At 47.8% G+C, this 23,481-nt stretch overlaps 1 protein-coding gene across 1 annotated transcript; it reads left to right on the forward strand.

Moving 5' to 3' along the window:
* The first annotated feature begins 3,968 nt into the window (after window positions 1-3,968).
* LOC119963744 (interleukin-8-like) lies at window positions 3,969-11,909 on the forward strand. The gene is made up of 4 exons (XM_038793046.1): window positions 3,969-4,207; window positions 4,644-4,773; window positions 4,993-5,072; window positions 11,302-11,909. Exons 1-4 carry the CDS (start codon window positions 4,147-4,149, stop codon window positions 11,337-11,339), a joined length of 309 nt encoding a protein of 102 aa, XP_038648974.1. The 5' UTR covers window positions 3,969-4,146; the 3' UTR covers window positions 11,340-11,909.
* The last annotated feature ends 11,572 nt before the right edge of the window (window positions 11,910-23,481 follow it).

Here is a 23,481-nt window from a genome sequence, read left to right on the forward strand (position 1 = left end):
TCTGGAACAGTTCTTGCAGTTTGGAGGGTAGCTAATATAACACCAGTATTTAGAACATAGAACATAGAACAGTACAGCACAGAACAGGCCCTTCGGCCCTCAATGTTGCGCCGAGCCATGATCACCCTACTCAAACCCACGTTACCACCCTATACCCGTAACCCAACAACCCCCCCTTAACCTTACTTTTATTAGGACACTACGGGCAATTTAGCATGGCCAATCCACCTAACCCGCACATCTTTGGACTGTGGGAGGAAACCGGAGCACCCGGAGGAAACCCACGCACACAGGGGGAGAACGTGCAGACTCCACACAGACAGTGACCCAGCCGGGAATCGAACCTGGGACCCTGGAGCTGTGAAGCATTTATGCTAACCACCATGCTACCCTGCTGCCCCCCATTTAAAAAGGGAGATAGAGAGAAAACAGTGTATTATAGATCAGCGAGCCTGACGTCGGTAGTGGGAAAATTCTGACATCCATTATCGAAGATTTGATAGCAGAGCATTTTGAAAATAATAGCAGGATCAGGCAGGTCAGCATGGATTTATGAAAGGGAAATAATGCTTGAAAAATCTACTGGAATTCTTTGAGGATGTAACTCATACAGTTGATGAGGGGGAGCCAGTGGATGTGATCTTTTTGAACTTTCAGAAGACTTTTGACAAGGTCCCACATAAGAGAGCAGTGTGTAAAATTTAAGTATCTGGGATTGGGGTAGAATATTGAGAGGGAAAGAAAGCTGGTTGACAGACAGGAAAAAAAGTGTAATAAATGCGTCTTTCACCAAGTGACAGGCAGTGGCTAAGGGTATCGCAGAGATGAGTGCTGGGACGCTAGTCATTCTCAATGTATATTAATAATTTAGATGAAGGAACTAAATGTAATATTCCCAAAATTGCAGATGTTATAAAACTGGGAGGGAGGGTGAGCTCTGATGAGGATGCAGAGATGCTTCCTATGATTTGGACAAGTTGAATGAGTGGGTAAATGCATGGCAGATGTACATTGAGTGAGGGGAATGTGCAACAAGACTTGGGTGTCCTTGTACACCACTTGCATCCCGGTACAGCAGGCAGTAAAGGCAGCAAATAGTATGTCGGTCTTCATAGTGAGTACAGAAGCAGGGATATCAGGGCCTTGGTGAGACCACACCTGAAATATTGTGTGCAGTTCTGGTGTCCTTATCTGAGGAAGGATGTTCTTGCTATAGAAGGAATCCAGTGAAGGTTTACCAGGCTGTTTCCTGGATGGCAGGACTGATATACGAGAGATTGAGTCAGATAGGATTATATTCACTGGAGTTCAGAAGAATGAGGAGGGGTGTCTCATAGAAACATATAAAATTCTAACAGGACTAGACAGGGTAGATGCAGAAAGGATGATCCTGATGGTGGGAGTGTTCAGAATCAGGGGTCAGAGTCTAAGGATAAGGGGTAAACCATTTCCGACTGAGATGAGGAGAAACATCTTCATCCAGAGAGTGGTGAGACTGTGGAATTCTCTATCTAGAAAAATGTTGAGACCAAAACATTGTGGGCAGGTTTCTCTGATCGCCGACGCCGAATTCGCATTAGTCGATTGGCCGGAGAATCCCCGTTTACACCGGAATCTGTGGGTGGCACCTTTTTTGCAATGCTCCGCCCCCTCAAAAACAACGTACTCCGAGTATGGCACACACTGTATGGGCGGCCTCAGGCTGCCACCTGAGGCCCTCACCCGATGCTCTACCCCCGATGGGCTGAGTCCCCGACGGTGTGGGACACATGTGCTCACACCGTTCGGGGACCTCGCATGGTGGCTGCGGACTGAGTCCAGCACCACGACAGTTAGGGGGGAGCCATCCCGCTGGCAGTGGGGCATTCATCGTGGGCTCGGGGACTGGTGAGAGGTGGTCCTGGGGTGGCATGGCTTGTCACAGGGGGCCAGGTTTTGGCAGGCTAGGTTCACGTGCGGCCGGCGCCATGTTGCACGGTGCGACTGCCGCTGTGTGAATGCGCAGCCATGAACCCGGCAATTCTGCGGCCGTATCCGCAGGTAAAGCTGGGGGCTTTACAATGCATGGCTGTTAGCCCCCCCACCCCCCCCACCGGACGGAGGATCGGTGCGGGTGCGGTGCTGACTTTCTGGTTATAAGACCAGACGGATCCTGTGGACATAGCCGCAGGATTGGAGAATCCAGCCTTGTATGTTTCAAGAAGGAGTTAGATATAGCTCTTGAGGCTAAGGGATCAAAGGATATGGGGGGAAAGTGAGAACAGGTTACTGAGTTGGATGTTCAGCCATTATCATAATGAATGGTGGTGCCCGCTTGAAGGCCCAAATGGCCTCCTCCTGCTCCTATTTGTTATGTTTCTATAGTGCTAAAAAAGGAAAGACGGTACTTTCTACATGGTGAAACGCTTGAAGCAGTGAAGACATTTGGGGATCAGATACACACATCATTACCATGTGATGGTAAGAAAGGTTAATGAACTGTGGCCTTTATATCTGGAGGATTAAAATACAAGATGTCATGTTCCAACTATGCAAAGCCCTGGTCAACCACATCTGGAACACTGCAAGCTGTTTTGGACACCGCAGCTTAGGAAGCCTTGGATCAAGTGCAGTGTAGGTTTACCAGAATGATACGTGCACTCCAAGGATTAAATCACGAGGAGAGATTACATAAAGCAGTAGATTTGTAATCTTTGGAGTTGAGAAGGTTAAGGGATAATTTGATTAAGATTTTCAAGGCATTCGGTGAACAGTTACTTTAGATAGAGAGAAGCTATTTTTGTTGGTTGAGGAGTCAAAGATTGGGCGCATAGTCGGAAAATTAGAGCCAGACTTTTCAGGTGTGAAATTAGGAAATACTTCTTAATGCAAAGCATGGTAGAGTTTGGAACGTTCCTCCACAAATGGCAACTGGTGTAAGATTGTGGTAAAATGACCAATGCCTGAATCTTAGGCCTGATACAAAATTAGACATTTTAAATGATGAATTGGACACTTTAAATTAAAAACACAGTCAGAACCACAGACAGGCCTGATGGGAAGTCAAACAGCCAAACACAAATATACTGGACAGAGACAGACAGCCGGGGCAAGTCTGGGTTTGTCCTGTAAATAGGACATTAGAAGATAATCGGCCCCATTCAAATGGATCGATTATTGTGGATTGCCCAGATGAAGCCAGACTTTCTGGCACCAAGATCGCCTTATGTGGGATACGTTTACACACAGACAATGCTCCTGAGGATGGACCTCTGTAGGGAGCTCCTGGTGTCCTGCAGAGTTGCAATCGGCAACGCCACTGGGAATTGTGACTCCCGCCCAGCAGGCTCCCCAGTGAAGACTCAATGCAGAAGCAGCGGAGAAGACTCAACGGCGGGCCAGAGGACAGAAGGAAGCAGCCTGCGAGGCCCACCTTTGCCGCCAAAGGCCCTGCAACAACTGAAAGTCAGAACATTGGACCTGCAGCTCAATGGCACGAGGAGTATTAAGAATCTTTTGCATACTATAGTTGGGCTATTTTGGGGGGATAACTGTTTTATTGATATTTGAAAAAAACTTGGGTTGAATTCAGAACTTGCGTTTGTCCTTTGTCCGTCTCGCAAATAAGGGCACCTGGATAAATCGTTCGAATAATAAACTGGTCTAAGTGTCTGAATTTTACAGACAACAAGATCGATTGTTAATTTAAAAACTGACATTGATAAGAATTTTGTCTGCCAAAGGCAGAGATGTTTGTAGCTAGGCCACAGAAACACCATGATCTCATTGCATGGCCAAACAGCCTCGAGGGACTAAACGGTCTAATTCTCTCCCTGTGTTTCTAAAATCTTTACAATCTACACAGTCATAATTCACCTCCCATAAGAACAGATTACCTGCCTGTTGCTGCTGTAAGCTATGTTTGAGGCTGTGAACATGTTAAAAAGGCAAAAGTGAAACAAAGCTTGAGCAAGGAGCAGGGAAACTCCATTCCACAGGATTTTTGTCAGCTTCGTGCTCGAGATTAGACAAAGTGAGAGCAGAGGATCTCAATAAATAATCCCTCTTTGGGACCCTCTTCAGAAGAACTTCCCTCAGCAGAGAGAGAGAAACACGGACGTAGACAGAAGGTCCTTCAGCAGAAACCTATTCAGCACAAGGCTAAAGATGAACACAGCAACCACTGCAATGATTCTCATCTTGTTTCAGTGTGCCATCACTGCGCAGGGTATGTTGACATTTCTATCTTGTGTTTTACTTAGTTGTATTTTAGTATGGAAAAGAGTCTGCTAAGTTACTGATCCAACTTTACATGTCAAAGTGTCACATTGAACAATTGTACAAACACCAATGTTATTGGCTGTACAAAGCCAGTTTGAGCACAGCATTATTAATATAACTGCATTTAATCATTTAAATCAATTTGAACCCAGGAGTTTACATTTGTAAAAGATTTCCCTGCATTTAATTTTTATAAAATGTGACAGTCCTCTCCAGGATAGTAGAATCATTTGATTGTTTGCATTATTTGGCAGATGATTGGTATGTCCTTGTGGTGGATTGTGTAGGGAATCAATTAAAGTATCTCAACTCTGGAACAAAGTGCAAAGATTCTCGCTATTTCAATCAATAATTGAATTAAAGTTAAATCGATCTTTTCACAGGTATTCCTCTGCCAGGAACTCAAGGCCGGTGTCTGTGCCCTCACACCAGGTCCAATTTTATCAATCCGAGGCTGATCAAGAATTTGAAATATATTCCCAAGGGGTCGCACTGTGAGACAGTGGAGATAATGTGAGTAAATGTGTCAGAATATCATGTTTAACCTTTCTCTTTCTATCACATCTACTTCGATACTGTGTTATTTATTCAAAACACATTGGATCAATCATAATTTGTTTACGATGCAGGTTTGAAGAAATATATTTCATAGCTTTACTGACATCTCAACTCTCAGAGGAAGACATCCATTTTCCATGGATTTGTTTTCAAAACTTCTTCTTCTGTTCACAGTGTCACCAAAAGTACTGGGGAGAAAGTATGTGTGAGTCCTGATGCCCAGTGGGTGAAGATTATCATTAAAGCTAAGAAAGGTAGGTGTTTGGTGTTTCTCAGAATTCAGAATTTACCAGATGTTCTCAGCACGTCCATCAGTGCATTTTCCAGGAGGCAGCCTCCCAATCGGCCGCCTTCAAATTTGTTGACCCAATGCTGCAGTGCCAATCAAAGGCGGCTCAACGATGTAAGGCTGGCAGCCACAATAGGGCAGGTTGGCACAGCTGAGGTAGGCAGGAAAACACAAGGGCACCTCAACATGGAAGTGCCCTGTCTACCTGCATAGGGCTGGTTTAGCTCACTCAGCTAAATTGCTGGCTTTTAAAGCAGACCAAGCAGGCCAGCAGCCCGGTTCGATTCCTGTACCAGCCTCCCTGGACAGGCGCCGGAATGTGGCGACTAGGGGCTTTTCACAGTAACTTCATTGAAGCCTACTCGTGACAATAAGCGATTTTCATTTCATAGAATGAATCATTTCAAGAGACCTGGGGCTGGGTTTTTGTCTCCTCGTAGAGGTGGGAATCAGCTTACAAAATGCAAGACATAAATAGGGTGGAATTGTCCGTCCCGTCCTGCCGGAGAGATCTTCTGTTCCATTGGTGGGGGGTAAAGGGGTTGTGGTGAATGTAACGTAGTAATTCACACTATATTTACCAATACTATTGTAAGCGCAGTAGCGTTATTCGACCACTAGGGGGAGTAGCTCTGGGAATGCTCAGGAGTTTGTACAGGGCTCCACCCTTGGCTCCGCCCATGACTCCTCCCCCTTGACTACTGTATAAATAACCGTCTCCAGGGTCAGCCTGCAGTTCATCGAGAGTTCAACGGGTAACAGGCTGGCTCTGTAGTAAGTAGATTAAAATCACTGTTCATATCTTAAAACACGTGTCTCGTGAATTGATGGTTCCATCAAGGGTGAAGGCTGGTTTTTATTTTATGGACTTTAGTGTAACTTGGATGACACCCCAGAGCACTGAGACATAGGAACATAGGAACAGGAGGAGGCCATTCACCCCCTCAAGCCTGCTCCACCATCCAAACCTCTACCACACTGTGTGTGTAGAAATGCTTCCCAACATCTCTCCTGAGTGGTCTGGCCCTAATTTCTAGGATATGGCCCCTAGTTCTAGAATCTCCAACCAGAGGAAACAATTTATCTTTATTTGCCCTGTCTTTTCCTGTTGATAACTTGAAGACTTTGATCAGATTACCCCTTAACCTTCTAAATTCTAGAGAAAACAGGTCTAATTTGCATAATCTCTCCTCATAACTTAACCCCTGTCGTCCAGGTATCATTCTAGTAAAACTGCCTCCCTCCAAGGCCAAAATATCCTTCCTCGATTGTGGTATCGAGATCTGCTCACAGTACTCCAAGTGGGGTCTAACCAGGGTTTTGTAAAGCTCCAGCATAACACTTTTATGTCCTTATACTCCAGTCCTTCAGATATAAAGGCCAGCATTCCATTAGCCTTCTTGATTAATATCTGCATTTTTCGTAGCATTTTAAAGATCCATGCTCCTGAACCCCAAGATATCTTTGGACGTCTCCTGAATTTAGCTTTATAACATCTAGTAAGTACCCTGATATATCCCTTTTGACACCAAAGTAGATAACCTCACACTTGCTTACATTGAAATCCATCTGTCACAGTTTTTGCCTATTCACCTGGTCTATCAATATCCCTTTGTAATTTTATGCTGTCATCTACACTGTCCGCAATGCTACCCAAACTTGTGTCATCAGCAAACTTGGATATATGAATTTCTATGCCATGATCCAAGTTGTTAATGAATAATGCGAACAATTGAGGCCCTAAAACAGATCCTTGTGGGACACCACTAATCACAGCCTGAAATTGAAAATGAAAATCGCTTATTGTCACGAGTAGACTTCAATGAAGTTACTGTGAAAAGCCCCTAGTCGCCATATTCCTGCGCCTGTTCGGGGAGGCTGGTACGGGAATTGAACCGTGCTGCTGGCCTGTCTTGATCTGCTTTCAAAGCCAGCGATTTAGCCCAGTGTGCTGAACAGCCCCTGGGTGTTGGGTGCCTATCCATTATCCCTACTTTCTGTCGCCTGCCACTCAACCAATTTCCCAGCCATGTCAGTAATTTGCTCTCAGTTCCGCGGGTTTCCACCTTAGTTAACCGTTCCTTATGTGAGACTTTATCAAATGCTTTCTGGAAGTTCATATAAGCAACATGCATAGACACACCCCTGTCCACTACCATAGTCACCTCTTAAATAATGTCAGGCCTCTTATCAGCCTGCCTTCGCTCCCGGTAACGCATGTGGCTGCCTTCGAGATCTTTCTGAAATGAAAATGAAAAACACTTATTGTCACAAGTAGGCTTCAAATGAAGTTACTGTGAAAAGCCTCTAGTCGCCATATTCCGGCGCCTGTTCGGGGAAGCTGGTACGGGAATTGAACCACGCTGCTGGCCTGCCTCGGTCTGCTTTCAAAGCCAGTGATTTAGCCCTGTGCTAAACCAGTCCACTAGGGGCAGTGAACCTGACTTCAGTTATCTCCTTAATATATCCCCAAGTTAATATCTCACATTTGCAGGCAATTTCTCCCAAGGCCCCTTCACCCCCACTGCTATGGTCCTTCATACCCTCCATACTAACCTATAGGATTTCCATGCCCATTTACCCAGTATATACTCTGTACAGAACCACCGAATCCTATAGTAACAATAGCAAGTCTGAAAAAGATTATGGGAGGCACGGTAGCACAGTGGTTAGCACTGTTCCTTCACAGTGCCAGGGACCCGTGTTCGATTCCCGGCTGGGTCACTGTCCATGCGTAGTCTGCACGTTCTCCCGTGGGTTTCCTCCGGGTGCTCCGGTTTCCTCCCAAAAGACGTGTTTGTTAGGTGAATTGGACATTCTAAATTCTCCCTCCAGGGGCGAAATTCTCTGCAGACCGTCGTAACGCCGATTTCCGGCGAGCAAAATTGGTGTAGATGACTCCGGCGTGGGGGCCTTCTTTTAGGCGGCGATTCTCCGTTCCCGGAGGGGCCAGTAGCGGACTGACGCGATACGCGTCAGTTTCACCAGCTGCGGAAGTGGTGAGACCCGGCGTTTTTTGAGGGAGGGGGGAGGAGGAGAGAGACAGACCCGGCATTTAGGGGGGTGGGGTTCCGGCATTTGGGGGGGGTTGCGGCATCGGGGGGGGGGGGGGGTTGCGGCATCGGGGGGGGGGGTTGCGGCATCGGGGGGGGTTGCGGCATCGGGGGGGGTTGCGGCATCGGGGGGGGCTGCGGCATCGGGGGGGGGTTGCGGCATCGGGGGGGTTGCGGCATTGGGGGGGGTTGCGGCATGGGGGGGGTTGCGGCATCGGGGGGGTTGCGGCATTGGGGGGGGGTTGCGGCATTGGGGGGGGGTTGCGGCATCGGGGGGGGGTTGCGGCATGGGGGGGGTTTGGGGGCAGCGGCGTGCAGAGAGGGGGGGCGACGGATGCCCGGGGCCAACGCACCGTCGCCCCCCCCTCTGTACGCCGCTGCCCCCTACCCCAACCACCCCCCCCTCACCACCCCTACCTCCCTCCAACGCCCCTACCCCCCTCCCCACCACCCCTACCCCCCTCCCCACCACCCCTACCCCCCTCCCCACCACCCCTACCCCCCTCCCCACTACCCCTACCCCCCTCCCCACAACCCCTACCCCCCTCCCCACCACCCCTACCCCCCTCCAACGCCGCACCCCCCCAACCCCCACCCCCCAGTAACGCCGCACCCTCCCCACTAACGGAGGAAGGAAGGGGGGGAGGAGGAAGGAAGGGGAGGAGGAAGGAAGGGGGGGAGGAGGAAGGAAGGGGGGGAGGAGGAAGGAGGGGGGGAGGAGGAAGGAAGGGGGGGAGGAGGAAGGAAGGGGGGGAGGAGGAGAGGGGGTGTGGGGGTGTGGGTACCGGCCTTCGGGGGGGGGGTGTGGGTACCAGCCTTCAGAGGGAGGGGGATGGGGTGTGGTTACCGGCGTTGAGGGGGGGGGGGACCCGGCGTTGAGAGGGGGGGGACCCGGCGTTGAGGGTGGGGGGTTGCGGCGTTGCGAGAGATGGGGGGGCGGCGTTGGAGGGGGGTAGGGGTGGTGGGGAGGGGGGTTGGGGAGGGGGGTAGGGGTGGTGGGGAGGGGGGTAGGGGTGGTGGGGAGGGGGGTAGGGGTGGTGGGGAGGGGGGTAGGGGCGTTGGAGGGCGGGACTTCGGCCCATCCGGGCCGGAGATTTGTGGAAACAAAAATATAATGACATCCCGCCGGCGCCAGCTGTTTTCAGAGGCTGCCGGCGGGATTTGCACAACGCCGGTTTTTGGCCGGTCAGAGAATTAAAAACCCTGCTGGAGCGGGATTAACGCCGCTGCCGGCCGATTCTCCGACCCTGCGTGGGGTCGGAGAATTTCGCCCAAGTTCACCCAAACAGGTGCCAGAGTGTAGCGACTAGGGGATTTTCACAGTAACTTCATTGCATTGTTAATGTAAGCCTACTTGTGACACTAATAAAGATTATTATTATTTAAAAATATATCATTACTTGGTTCCCTCTAGCTGAATCTGGGATACAATCCAAACTATGTTTTAACAATCCGACCCTGTGGATCCTGCATATTAAAACCATGTTGCAAAAACAAACATGTTAACAATGCTCCGCATCTTTTGGAATAGTCTGATTGATAATCCTCCATAATTACATTGCTGGAGGCAGTATCCTCTATACATAAACAATAGCTGCAGTTAGTGGGGGGAAACATAGGGCGGGATTCTCCGTCGACCGACGGCAGAATCGGAAGCGCGATTGGGTGGAGAATCGGTTTAGACTCCCAAAACCGTGGTAGGCGCCGGTTTCACGCCAAACCGCAATTCTTCACCGCCTCGATGTGGGTGTCAATGCATTCCACTCCGCACATACAGTAAATGCCGTTGCCATATCATTAGCAGCCTGACCCGGTATTCTCCGGGACCTCCGCGATTCTCCACCCCGACTGGGGTGAATTCCTGATGGCGAGATTCACTTGTGCTTTTTAAAATTGTGAAACAGGTGCCGTGGCTGCTAAGGGGAGAGAGGGGGGTAGGGAAAATGCCCAACATCACCATGGTTTGCTGACAGTCATGCCGCTGGTTGGGGGGCTTCTGCCTGGGCCAGGGGAGTAGCGGGGGTTGGCTAGGAGGTGGGCCGTGTGGTCGGGGTGGTCGGCATGGAACACTATTGCTGTTGCCTGCAAGGCAGCTGTGCATCAGTGCATGCCACTGACTGTCCACTGTGAACTTAGAGCCACAGGTCGCATACGTTCCCCACCCTGGGCACCCCTTGAGGTGCCCTCTGGCCCCAGCCAACCCATCAGCAGGATGGGCACACTCCAGCGCAACCAGTGCTATCTTGTTGGCTGGGATGTGTGCGTGTGGGGAGTGAAATGTATATATGCGCCTGCAGCTTGTCAGCCTCCCGAGTCTCAATCACTGACACGACGAATCCCGTTAGAATTGCTCGTGTTCCACATGGCGCTAGATCTAACCCCTCCACGGTCGCTGAATCGGCACAGGTGTGGTGCCAGTTTTGCTGTTGTGGAAGTCTGCGAATTTTGCCCCGGCGTCAACACTTCGGGCTGGATTCTCCGATTTTGAGGCTATGCCCGGAGCATGTGTCTAGTCTTACGACCAAAAAGTCGCGCTGCCCTGAACCAAGTGGGGGGCTAGCAGCCGCGCCATGTATGGCTTTACCTGCAGATACGGATGGAGAATTGTTGGGTCCGTGGCCGCGCATGTGCACGGCGGCGACCTGCAGCGGTTGCGCCATACAACATGGTGCCAGCCACGCGCGGACCCGGCATGACAGATAGTGTCCCCCGGTAACTCGCTTCCCCACCCCTGGGCCACCCCCAACAGTTCCCCCAGTACCTGCCGAAGACCCCTGGCCAGCGGAACGGCTCCCCCCCCCGACTGTGGCGGCAGTCCGTAGCCGCCACGCAAGGTCCCCGAAATCTGTGAGCACACGCGCCCCACGCCGTCGAGAAGTCGGCCGATTGGGGGCAGAGCATCGGGGGAGGGCCTTAGGTGACATCCTGAGGCCATTCCAATGATGTGCGCCGTACTCAGCAATTATGCCGTTTTTTGAGGGGGGCGGAGCATCCAAGAAGCAGCGCTACCCCCGATTTTGGCATAAAAACATATTCTCCGGCCAATTGGCGAATGTGATTTCGGCGTCGGCAATCAGAGAATCCAGCCCTTAGTCTCAGGAATGGAGAATTCCACTCATAATTTGTTCAATTTTGTTTCAGGTGCCAAACCAGGCAACAAAGAGCTGAAGCCGCAATGAGATCACGCAATTCCAAATCTGTAGAACGATGAACACTGGAAAGAAGGAAGCTCTGTCCAGGGTGTTCACTCTCTAATATAACTTTCCAATAGCTTGTTTCAGTATTTGCCTTGCATTATGTTCTGCAAATAAGTTTACCTTCTTTCTCTGTAACACTGTAATTGCTTACCCACAGCCTGAGGAAACAAGCTGATTTATTTTGTGGCTCTGATGTATATGATTATTAATGACTGTTACTCTGATCCTGTTATAAGTTACTCTGTGGTTGGAATCAATTTGTTTGCAATTCTTCACAATAAAAAATAATTTTCAGTTAACAAGCAGTGCAGGCACCAGGAAATTATGAAGATATTTATGGACTTTTGGAAAAGTCTCAGTCCGGTACTGTCGGTTGTTTAACTTCCGTGTTTGAAATAATGGAGAATTAATGTCAATGAGCAATAACTCAACAAATCAATATATGCTTGAAATGATTTCTTTATCTCAAACTACCTCCTCACGTTTACATGCCTACCTGGATTATCATGATTGTTCTTTCTTATTTCAATTAAAATGGTCTTGAAGAACCTCCTTACCGCAGTAAAAGACTAATAATTAAAAACAGATCCCATTAATAAACCATTTAAGAGCCTGAATTGGCCCATGAGTTAAGTGGCTTTGGGTGAAGGAAAGCCTCTGGTCGCCTCTACATGGCACTGTGAAATTTTACACCCATACCCCACCTGCCAACCCGCGATTGGCAGGGGAGAAAGGAGTGGTGACGTGGTGGTGTAAAATTCCACCTATTGAGCGGAATTTTATCCATGAGACACCATTCCCAATGACAGAACAGAAAGTGGGCACCACTCTGCTCACTTGCTTCTTGCTATTTCCCCTTGAGGTTACAATTCAAATTTAAAGTTCTACAGGTACACGCAGGAGACATGTGCGATCACATGGCGGGGTTAGCTTTTCTGTGGTGAAACCACTGGAAAAACAGGGAGGCTCTGCATCACTGCCAGAATTTGCCATTAACTCAAAATATCCATAGAATCCCTACATTGCATAAGGAGGCCATTCAATCCATCGCGTCTGCACCGATCCTCTGAAAGAGCACCCAACCTAGCGCACTCCCTGACCCCATCCCCATAACGCCTCCTAACCTGCGCATATTTGGACACTAAGGGACATTTTAGCATGGCCAGACCACCAAACCTGCACACCCTTTAGACTTGGTCGGAAACCGGAGCACCCCGAGGAAACCGGGGACAGGGAGAACGTTCAAACTCCCCATGCAGTCACCCAAGGCCATAATCCAACTCGGGCCCTTGACGCGGTGAGGCAGCAGTGCTAACCACTATGCCACCTTGCCGACATGTTGAGAACACAAAAGGGACACGTGTTTTTCACCTTTAATTTTCACTTGTAAATATTTCACATGACATTGCATTTCATTTTCTCACATGTGCATCATCATTATTTGCTGAAAATGGCTTAGAAAGAGAGCCAAATGTAGTGGCATGCTTCATGGCTGGCACGCATTGATGGTTACAGGGGAATTAGGGACATTTCCTTTATTGTGGAAGAAACAATGTTGTGTTTCTGCATTAATGTTCGTGTCCAGTGTCGTACTTGTCCCTCTGTGGGTCATGGCTGAACTTGCATCTCAGCACTGTAAAGAACATTGGCTATGAGCAGCATCAATGAGTTTAACTGAAATGTGCATCAGCTCAAAACCGTAAGGAACATGCTAGCCAACTCTCTGAGATGGACCTTTATGTGGACAGCAGTGACATTGTCCTTAAGGCCCCTCATTTTATTACCTTTGTAGCCATCTGGGATGGCCACTTACAAAGGATCCTGGGAAATATGGCCACCTGCAAAGGAGCATGGGAAATATAGTTAACCCAGGACTCAGATGCTCAGAGCTTATGTATATTGGCAACTCAGACAACTAGATGCTATCCAATCCCCCAGCTACTTTGCATTCTAATGGCCCATTTCCCCAGAACAAAAGACCTGTACTCAGGTAACAGATACAGAAACAGACTCATCGGCGCCACTCCCTTGCTCAGGGAGCCCAAAAAGCCAAGGTCAATGACTGCTCAGGACACGCCCCGCCATCAAGGCACCCGCCCCTTTATTGGCTAAAATCGAAGGCCGTAATCGAAGCCTGCCGAATTATTGGGTCCAAAGCTAAGAACATAAGAACATAAAAACTAGGAGTAGGAGTAGGCCATCTGGCCCCTCGAGCCTGCTCCGCCATTCAATGAGATCATGGCTGATCTTTTGTGGACTCAGCTCCACTTTCCGGCCCGAACACCATAACCCTTAATCCCTTTATTCTTCAAAAAACTATCTATCTTTACCTTAAAAACATTTAATGAAGGAGCCTCAACTGCTTCACTGGGCAAGGAATTCCATAGATTCACAACCCTTTGGGTCAAGAAGTTCCTCCTAAACTCAGTTCTAAATCTACTTCCCCTTATTTTGAGGCTATGTCCCCCAGTTCTGCTTTCACCCGCCAGTGGAAACAACCTGCCCGCATCTATCCTATCTATTCCCTTCATAATTTTAAATGTTTCTATAAGATCCCCCTCATCCTTCTAAATTCCAATGAGTACAGTCCCAGTCTACTCAACCTGTCCTCATAATCCAACCCCTTCAGCTCTGGGATTAACCTAGTGAATCTCCTCTGCACACCCTCCAGTGCCAGTATGTCCTTTCTCAAGTAAGGAGACCAAAACTGGACACAATACTCCAGGTGTGGCCTCACTAACACCTTATACAATTGCAACATAACCTCCCTAGTCTTAAACTCCATCCCTCTAGCTATGAAGGACAAAATTCCATTTGCCTTCTTAATCACCTGTTGCACCTGTAAACCAACTTTCTGTGACTCATGCACTAGCACACCCAGGTCTCTCTGCACAGCGCATGCTTTAATATTTTATCGTTTAAATAATAATCCCGTTTGCTGTTATTCCTACCAAAATGGATAACCTCACATTTGTCAACATTGTATTCCATCTGCCAGACCCTAGCCCATTCACTTAACCTATCCAAATCCCTCTGCAGACTTCCAGTACCTCTGCACTTTTCGCTTTATCACTCATCTTAGTGTCATCTGCAAACTTGGACACATTGACCTTGGTCCCCAACTTCAAATCATCTATGTAAATTGTGAACAATTGTGGGCCAAACACGGATCCCTGAGGGACACCACTAGCTACTGATTGCCAACCAGAGAAACACCCATTAATCCCCACACTGTTTGCTTTCTATTAATTAACCAATCCTCTATCCATGCTACTACTTTACCCTTAATGCCATGCATCTTTATCTTATGCAGCAACCTTTTGTGTGGCACCTTGTCAAAGGCTTTCTGGAAATCCAGATATACCACATCTATTGGCTCCCCGTTATCTACTGCACTGGTAATGTCCTCAAAAAATTCCACTAAATTAGTTAGGCACGATCTGCCCTTTATGAACCCATGCTGCGTCTGCCCAATGGGACAATTTCTATCCAGATGCCTCGCTATTTCTTCCTTCATGATAGATTCCAACATCTTCCCTACTACCGAAGTTAAGCTAACTGGCCTATAATTTCCTGCTTTATGCCTACCTCTTTTTTTAAACAGTGGTGTCACGTTTGCTAATTTCCAATCCACCGGGACCACCCCAGAGTCTAGTGAATTTTGGTAAATCATCATTAGTGCATCTGCAATTTCCCTAGCCATTTCTTTTAGCACTCTGGGATGCATTCCATCAGGGCCAGGAGACTTGTCTACCTTTAGCCCCATTAGCTTGCCCATCACTACCTCCTTAGTGATAACAATCCTCTCAAGGTCCTCACCTGTCAAAGCCTCATTTCCATCAGTCGCTGGCATGTTATTTGTGTCTTCCACTGTGAAGACCGACCCAAAAAACCTGTTCAGTTCCTCAGCCATTTCCTCATCTCCCATTATTAAAACTCCCTTCTCATCCTCTAAAGGACCAATGTTTACCTTAGCCACTCTTTTTTGTTTTATATATTTGTAAAAACTTTTACTGTCTGTTTTTATATTCTGAGCAAGTTTACTCTCATACTCTATCTTAGTCTTCTTTATAGCTTTTTTAGTAGCTTTCTGTTGCCCCCTAAAGATTTCCCAGTCCTCTAGTCTCCCACCAATCTTTGCCACTTTATATGCTTTTTCCTTCAATTTGATACTCTCTTATTTCCTTAGATATCCACGGTCAATTTTCCCTCTTTCTACCGTCCATCCTTTTTGTTGGTATAAACCTTTGCTGAGCACTGTGAAAAATCGCTTGGAAGGTTCTCCACTGTTCCTCAACTGTTCCACCATAAAGTCTTTGCTCCCAGTCTACCTTAGCTAGTTCTTCTCTCATCCCATTGTAATCTCCTTTGTTTAAACACAAAACACTAGTATTTGATTTTACTTTCTCACCCTCCATCTGTATTTTAAATTCCACCATATTGTGATCTCTCCTTCCGAGAGGATCCATAACTATGAGATCATGAATCAATCCTGTCTATTTACACAGGACAAGATCTAGGACCGCTTGTTCCCTCGTAGGTTCCATTACATACTGTTCTAGGAAACTATCGCGGATACATTCTATAAACTCCTCCTCAAGGTTGCCTTGACCAACCTGGTTAAACCAATCGACATGTAGATTAAAATCCCCCATGATAACTGCTGTACCATTTCTACATGCATCAGTTATTTCTTTGTTTATTGCCTGCCCCACCATAACGTTACTATTTGGTGGCCGATAGGCTACTCCTATCAGTGACTTTTTTCCTTACTATTCCTGATTTCCACCCAAATGGATTCAACCTTCTCCTCCATAGCACCGATGTCATCCCTTACCATTGCCCGGATGTCATCCTTAAATAACAGAGCAACACCACCTCCCTTACCATCCACTCTGTCCTTCCGAATAGTTTGATACCCTCGGATATTTAACTCCCAGTCGTGACCATCCTTTAACCATGTTTCAGTAATGGCCACTAAATCATAGTCATTCACGATGATTTGTGCCATGAACTCATTTACTTTATTCCGAATACTACGAGCATTCAGGTAAAGTACACTTATGTTGGTTTTTTTACCTCTGTTTTGAATCTTAACATCTTCAGTTTTATTCCTTTTCGTATTACTGGGCCTATTCACTGAGCTCCCCTCAGTCACTGTACCTTGTACTGTCGCCCTTTTTGATTTTTGACTATGTCTTCTCTGCCTTGCACCTTTCCCTTTACTTCCTTTTGCTTCTGTCCCTGTTTTACTGCCTTCCAACTTCCTGCATCGGTTCCCATCCCCCTGCCACATTAGTTTAACCCTCCCCAACAGCTCTAGCAAACACCCCCCCAGGACATCGGTTCCACCCTGCCCAGGTGCAGACCGTCCGATTTGTACTGGTCCCACCTCCCCCAGAACTGGTCCCAATGCCCCAGGAATTTGAATCCCTCCCTCTTGCACCATCTCTCGATCCATGCATTCATCCTATCTATCCTGATATTCCTACTCTGACTAGCTCATGGCACTGATAGCAATCCTGAGATTACTACCTTTGAGGTCCTACTTTTTAGTTTAGCTCCTAACTCCCTGAATTCAGCTTGAAGGACTTCATCCCATTTTTGACCTATATCATTGGTGCCTGTGTGCACCACAACAGATGGCTGTTCACCCTCTCCTCCCCCCAGCATTATGACCAGAAGGCAAGTCCAAGACCAACGATCGCTACCAGACAGATGAGCCCAGCAGAAACGAAGTCACTTCTCCAGACCCAGCCATGCAAGATCCGAACAAAGGTCTTGTTCCTCTGCATAAAGCGGGTGCCTGAAGTTAAGTACTGGTTGTTGTAGTGTTAGGTGTAATTTAGCTTTTTATGTTGCATGTCGAAGTAATTCTCGTGTGTAAATAAACTATCATTGAACTTGAACTAATTAACTGGTTGTTTGGTCTTTGATCAATATCCAGCAAAATCTTGTGGTGGTATCATTTGATACCTGGTGACTCTGAAAAGCAATATTGTCATTAATAACTGTCATATCAGTATCCAGTTAAAGAGAGCAACATTATTGGCGTCTCTGGTGCCGATTGGCAACACCTTGACAGACCGTTCCCATCACCCAGTACACTCAGGATACCTGGCCATTCGTCCATGCCCCCAAACAAATTATCTGCCCTCCCTTTGATCCCCCTTCTATTCCTCCATGCCCGACAATGGTTAGCACTGCTGCCTCACAGCTCCAGACACCCAAGTTCAATTCTGGCTCGGGTGATTGTCTGTGTGGAGTTTGCACTTTCTCACCATGTCTCCGTGGTTTCCTTCGGGTGCTCCAGTATCTTCCCACGGTCAAAAGATGTACAGGTTAGGTGGATTGACCATGGTAAATTTTCCCTTAGTGTTCAAAAGACTAGGTGGGGTTACTGGGTTACAGGGATAGTGTGGAGGGCGGACTTAAGTAAGGTGCTCTTCCCAAGGGCCAGTGCAGACTCGATGGGCTAAATGGCCTCCTTCTGCACTGCAAATTCCATGACCCCACTCCACACTTCCTCATCACTGACTACCCCTTTCTGATCTCAAGCCTCCATGCAAGCTGTTATTCCCTTCCACTCCTCCCTTTTGCTGCAGAGTCCAATATGGAAAATGGCTGACCTCTGACTGAACTGCAAAAAGTCAACTGGAGTGTCACCTTTAAACAAATGTGAACCGGGTGCAATGGGATTCTTGTGCGCCGCTGACTTTATCTTGAAGCTAGGACGTAATATATAAAAAAAGGTTTTACCTGAAAGACATGGCATGCCAACACATTACAAGCGGGAACTGCCACAGGAAAATAAGCAGTGCGTGTAAGATTTTAAGGTAACAATTGTACTGCTCCTTTAATTTTGACATGCTTGTACACCAGCTTTGAATTAACTCATGTTACTTTACTTTGTGCGAAACTTAACCAATTAAGGCATCGCAGGATTCTTTGGATAGCAAATTTCAAAAGGTTTGTTAAAGAAAAATTATACTTACACTTTTGCACAATGATATTTACAACTTAATCCAATTTGAAATTCTGGTCACTTCTAGCCTCTCTCAGGTCTCTTGTCTTCAATGTTGAATTTGCTTGTGGAGATTGACGTGCAGTTAGTACACATTAGTTTTCAAATCTTAGCTAACGATGAACTCTTAAAGGGTTGTGTTTTTATTCCTTTTAGTGGATATCATGCCATTTTAGGTCAGGCTACAGTTAGCCTATCGATTGGTTCTACCTGTTGTTGGGTTAATTTAGTTGGTCTTTAATTAGACCTTTTATAGATAACACCTTGTTTCAAAGGGGCCTCCATGGAAGACAAAATGCTTACTAAATAATCTCAATCACATTGTGAACAATGAGCCTTATTCTTGAGCCAGACTGTGGCAGGCTATGCTGTCCTTTAGCTTATAAAAAAGAGAAACAATCCTTTGTCTGAAACAGTTTCTGCTAACTCGGTATTTTCACGAAATATTTAAATTGATACAGTATTAATTTAAGGTAAAAATTCAGTTTTTCCAACATACTTATTAATTCAATAATTATAACTGAATCAAACTTCATTGCTTTCTAATCATCTGTTTCATGACTGATTTCTAAAACAAAATCAATATGCATCGTTAACACAAAATAGAAGTACAGAAGATGGGGCGGCATTCAGCGCCCTATTGTGCCCAGCACAAATCCGGGCACAATGGGTGAATCGCACTCGAGCCCAAATCGGGCTCTGCACCAGGTGCGAAATCTTGAGCGAGTCACCTGACTGATTCCATCCGGCGCAATCTGGATCTCGCCATCCCAGGGTGCATGACAAACCCATACAGAGTAGCTAAAGTTTGAAATCCCAGATACTTACTAAAGGAAAAAAGAAAGATAGTTTCACTGTGTTTAACCAAACAAAATAAACTTTACTGTACAAAGCCAGGAACGTATAACAACCCCCCCCCCCCCTCCCATTTACAATATCCATCCTATACTCTAACATGGGATACATGTGAATTAACAGGTCAACTGTGGCCAAAACACTACACTGCACATGAACTGGTAGATGTGACCAAGACAGATCACATTGATTTCTCAGCAACCCATCCAGATGTCAGCTGAAATCTCGCTGAAACTCCCTCACGAGAGATTTCAAGACTTCACTTTCTAGGCCGGACTTTTCCAGCCGTTTCCGCGAGCGGGATCTTCTGATCCCACTGATGGTGAACCCCTGCCAACGGGAAACCCCATTGACAACGGCAGGGCAAGAAAATCCCGCCGAGCCGCCTCCAATTCTGCAAAACACGCTCTGGGGGTGGGGCCGAGGATAGACAATCCCACCCCTAGCCTCTGAATTCCCTCCAAAGGTCAATCCAACTCGGATTGCCCCAATGACTGTTCACACCCTGATGGTTCAATCTCTTCTCCCAAGACTATGTTCTCCTGGATTCCCAAGTTTGCACTCCAGCACCATCTCATGGCCACATCTCCAGCTCTTCAGCGAAACACCACTGCTCCAAAGGATTACCTTTCCCCAACAACCCACAGCATGGAATCACCAACTTTCTGCTGCCTTTTTCGCTTTCCAGGGCATCTCCTGAGCCCTCACTATCTAAAGCCTGCCAGTTACAGCACTTTTGCTGCCTGGAGCCGCTTCTTCAAGTCACCAACACACCCAGTCCTGTAGGCTTCTCTCCCCAGTGTTTCCTACCAGTTGTTTCCTTCCAGAGGCTATTTCCCTGGTGGTCTCATTCACTCTGTGCTCCACTCCTGGGGTCTCTCCCTATTCATAGAATCATAGAATTTACAGTGCAGAAGGAAGCCATTTGGCCCATCGAGTCTGCACCGGCTCTTGGAAAAAGCACCCTACTTAAATCCATGCCTCCACCCCAGCCCCGTAACTCAGTAACCCTACCTAACCTTTTTAGACACTAAGGGCAATTTATCAGGGCCAAGCCATCTAATCTGCACATTTTTGGATTGTGGGAGGAAACCAGAGCGCCCAGAGGAAACCCACACAGGCACGGGGAGAACGTGCAGACTCCACACAGACAGTGACCTAGGCTGGTGTAATGAACTCCAATTAGCTTTATTGGTTGGCCAATTGGAGTATGAGCTCCCTCAATGATCGCTCATTGAGAGGGCCCATATATGCACCTGTGTAGGCTTTGTGAGCCAGTCTTAAGTTGACTGGACTGCTAGCAGCACTGTTTGTAGCTGCTCCTGTAATATCGTTATTGTAAATAAATATTGGTGTGGTGACGGAACTCCTGCCTCCTGTGGATTACTACAGCTGGGAATCGAACCTGGGACTCTGGAGCTGTGAGGCAACTGTGCTAACCACTGTGCTACTGAGCTGCTCTCTGGGGCTCCCTTTATTATGGTGCCATCTGAGTTCCATAATTGGTGTTTTTTGTGCCAAGCAGATGTACTACCCAATTCCTGCAACAGTCAAAAGAATGCTGAAAACCGGACTTGCATGGCCTGTCATCCTGCCATAGTCTGCACATGAGCTAGAACTCCTGGGCCTACCAGGAAATGGAATCCTCAGTCTCCACCCACAACAATGTAAGTTCACAAAATTTCTTTACAACAGTGATCGGCGGAAATCTTTTTCACTGCCTGGGTCTTGTTGACTGAAAACTTCAAAAGAATTTGCAGAGAGATTACGTTGAGTATAAAGATGAGTGCCGCTCATTGAAAATTCCTTCATTTAGCTGAATTGTATGTGAAAGAATCTTTTGAGCTTTTTTGTGCACTTATCCTCAAATGCATTTGCGTGGCCAAAATAAATGCAGGCCCAGATCTTCCGGTCAGCAGCAATGGCTGTGAAGCTTTTTGTGCTCTGAGGGAATATCCACCGTGGGTGAGTGAATGCATGGATGCATGGGAGAGCACCCTGATGAGTATCAACCAATTCACGTCCAGATTTGATGCTCTAGATATTGGAAGATCTGGGCCTAGATTTCTTAGAATAAATGTGTTTCTCAATCCTCGGCTAAACAGTTATAGAACATAGAACATAGAACAGTACAGCACAGAACAGGCCCTTCGGCCCTCGATGTTGTGCCGAGCAACGATCACCCTACTCAAACCCACGTATCCACCCTATACCCGGAACCCAACAACCCCCCCTTAAGCTTACATTTTAGGACACTACGGGCAATTTAGTATGGCCAATCCACCTAACCCGCACATCTTTGGACTGTGGGAGGAAACCGGAGCACCCGGAGGAAACCCACGCACACACGGGGAGGACGTGCAGACTCCACACAGACAGTGACCCAGCCGGGAATCGAACCTGGGACCCTGGAGCTGTGAAGCATTTATGCTAACCACCATGCTACCGTGCTGCCCATGTATTTCCTTTCAGTAGATTTGGGCAGCACAGTGGCATAGTATTTAGCACTGCTGCCTCACAGCACCAGGGAGCCCATTTTGATTCCGGTTTGAAGTGACTGTCTGTGTGGAGTTTGCACATTCTCCCCGTATCTGGTTGGTTTCCTCTGGGTGCTCCGGTTTCCTCCTACAGTCCAAAGATATGCAAGTTAGTTGGATTGGTCATGCTAAATTGGCCCTTGTGTCCAAACAATACCTGATATTACATGGAATTTACAGTGCAGAAGGAGGACATTCAGCCCATCGAGTCTGCACCAGCCCTTGGAAAGAACACCCCACTTAAGCCCCACACCTCCACCCTATCCCTGTGACCCCATAACTCAGTAACCCCACCCACTTTTTTGGACACTAAGCAATTTATCATGGCCAATCCACCTAACCTGCAAAGGAAACCGGAGCACCTGGAGGAAACCAACACAGACACAGGGAGAACATGCAGACTCCACACAGACAGTGGCCCAAGCCTGGAATCGAACCTGGCAGCCTGGATCTGTGAAGCAACTGTGCTACCATGCTGCCCCACGGCGAGTGGGCCTAAGTGAGATGTTCTTTCGGTGGTCGGTGCAGCCTCGGTGGGCTGAATGGCCTCCTTTTGCACTGTAAGGATTCTATGGACTATGATAACAACCATTAATTGGCCAGTTAAAGTCTCAATAGACTTAAGGGCAGATGGGCTGGCTGACAGCTTACTTACTCATTGTATTATGGGGGACAGCGGGGGAGTGGGCAGGTAGGCAGTGAGCTAGCCGCCTATTTTATGTGCCTTTCCACTTGCCATAGGACAATCGGGTGCCATAAAATTCACTCCATTGTCAGCACTATAGTGTACGTGCAAGAAACTGTAGTCTGTTAGAATTGGGCAATATGCCTGTATAAATTTGCATATACAATAGAGTCAGCTCGAAATAGGTAAAGGAATAGGTAGTGCTGTAAGTTTTATTTTATTGGACCCTGCTGAACATATTGGGCTGGATTCTCTGTTTCAGCGGCTAAGTACCGGCTCAAACGGTGGGTTCACGGACGTTTTATGACGGCAAAATCGGTGCTGAACCCTCACCGATTCCGGGACCGGTGAGGGGCTAGCTGCGGTGCCGGCGAAACGTCCAGCTCCCCGTGCTGAAAATGCCTGAACAATGGCCGGGTCCTTGGCCGTGGTTGTGCACGGCGATGACCTGCAACGATCGCACCGTACAACTTGCTGCCGGCCGTGCGTGGACCCAACCCGCCATCCGTGACCCCACAGGCCATCCCCAGGCTCTCCCACCAGTTCCCCCCAGCCCTTGCGGAAGTTCCCCTGGCCAGCGGCACGGACCCCGACTGAGTGTGGTGGCGCTGGACACAGTCTGCAGCCACCACACCGGATTCCTGACCTCTCAGACCAGACATCAATTGCGCGGTCGGGAACTCGGCCCATTGGGGGCAGAGCATCATGGGAGGGACTGCCGATGACACGCCAACACCGTTGCAGCAGCGTGCGGCACGCGACGCGATTACGCCACCTCCGAGGGGGCGGAGCAGGCTGACTGGCGTGAAACCAGTGCCGGCCCCGATTTGGTTGACGGAGTGGATTCTCCACCCGATCGCTGTTTACGAAATCAACGTCAGACAATAGAGAATATAGCCCTTTCTTTCTTCAGCAGAATGATTACTCTACAGCGGTAGCTGGGTTAGGTACGTTTTGGCGCAGCCATTTGGGCACGGCCGTTTTGGCGCCAACCGTTTTGGCGCCGGCTGTTTTGGCGCCGGA

Source organism: Scyliorhinus canicula, chromosome 3, assembly GCF_902713615.1.
Source record: "Scyliorhinus canicula chromosome 3, sScyCan1.1, whole genome shotgun sequence".
Taxonomy (NCBI): domain Eukaryota; kingdom Metazoa; phylum Chordata; class Chondrichthyes; order Carcharhiniformes; family Scyliorhinidae; genus Scyliorhinus; species Scyliorhinus canicula.

Excerpts from the sequence above, each read along its gene's own strand:
- LOC119963744 (XM_038793046.1), top strand. The coding sequence starts at position 4,147 with ATGAACACAGCAACCACTGCAATGATTCTCATCTTGTTTCAGTGTGCC. Across the intron at positions 4,774-4,992 it reads TGTGAGACAGTGGAGATAAT|TGTCACCAAAAGTACTGGGG; the intron begins GTGAGTAAATGT and ends TTCTGTTCACAG. Across the intron at positions 5,073-11,301 it reads TATCATTAAAGCTAAGAAAG|GTGCCAAACCAGGCAACAAA; the intron begins GTAGGTGTTTGG and ends ATTTTGTTTCAG.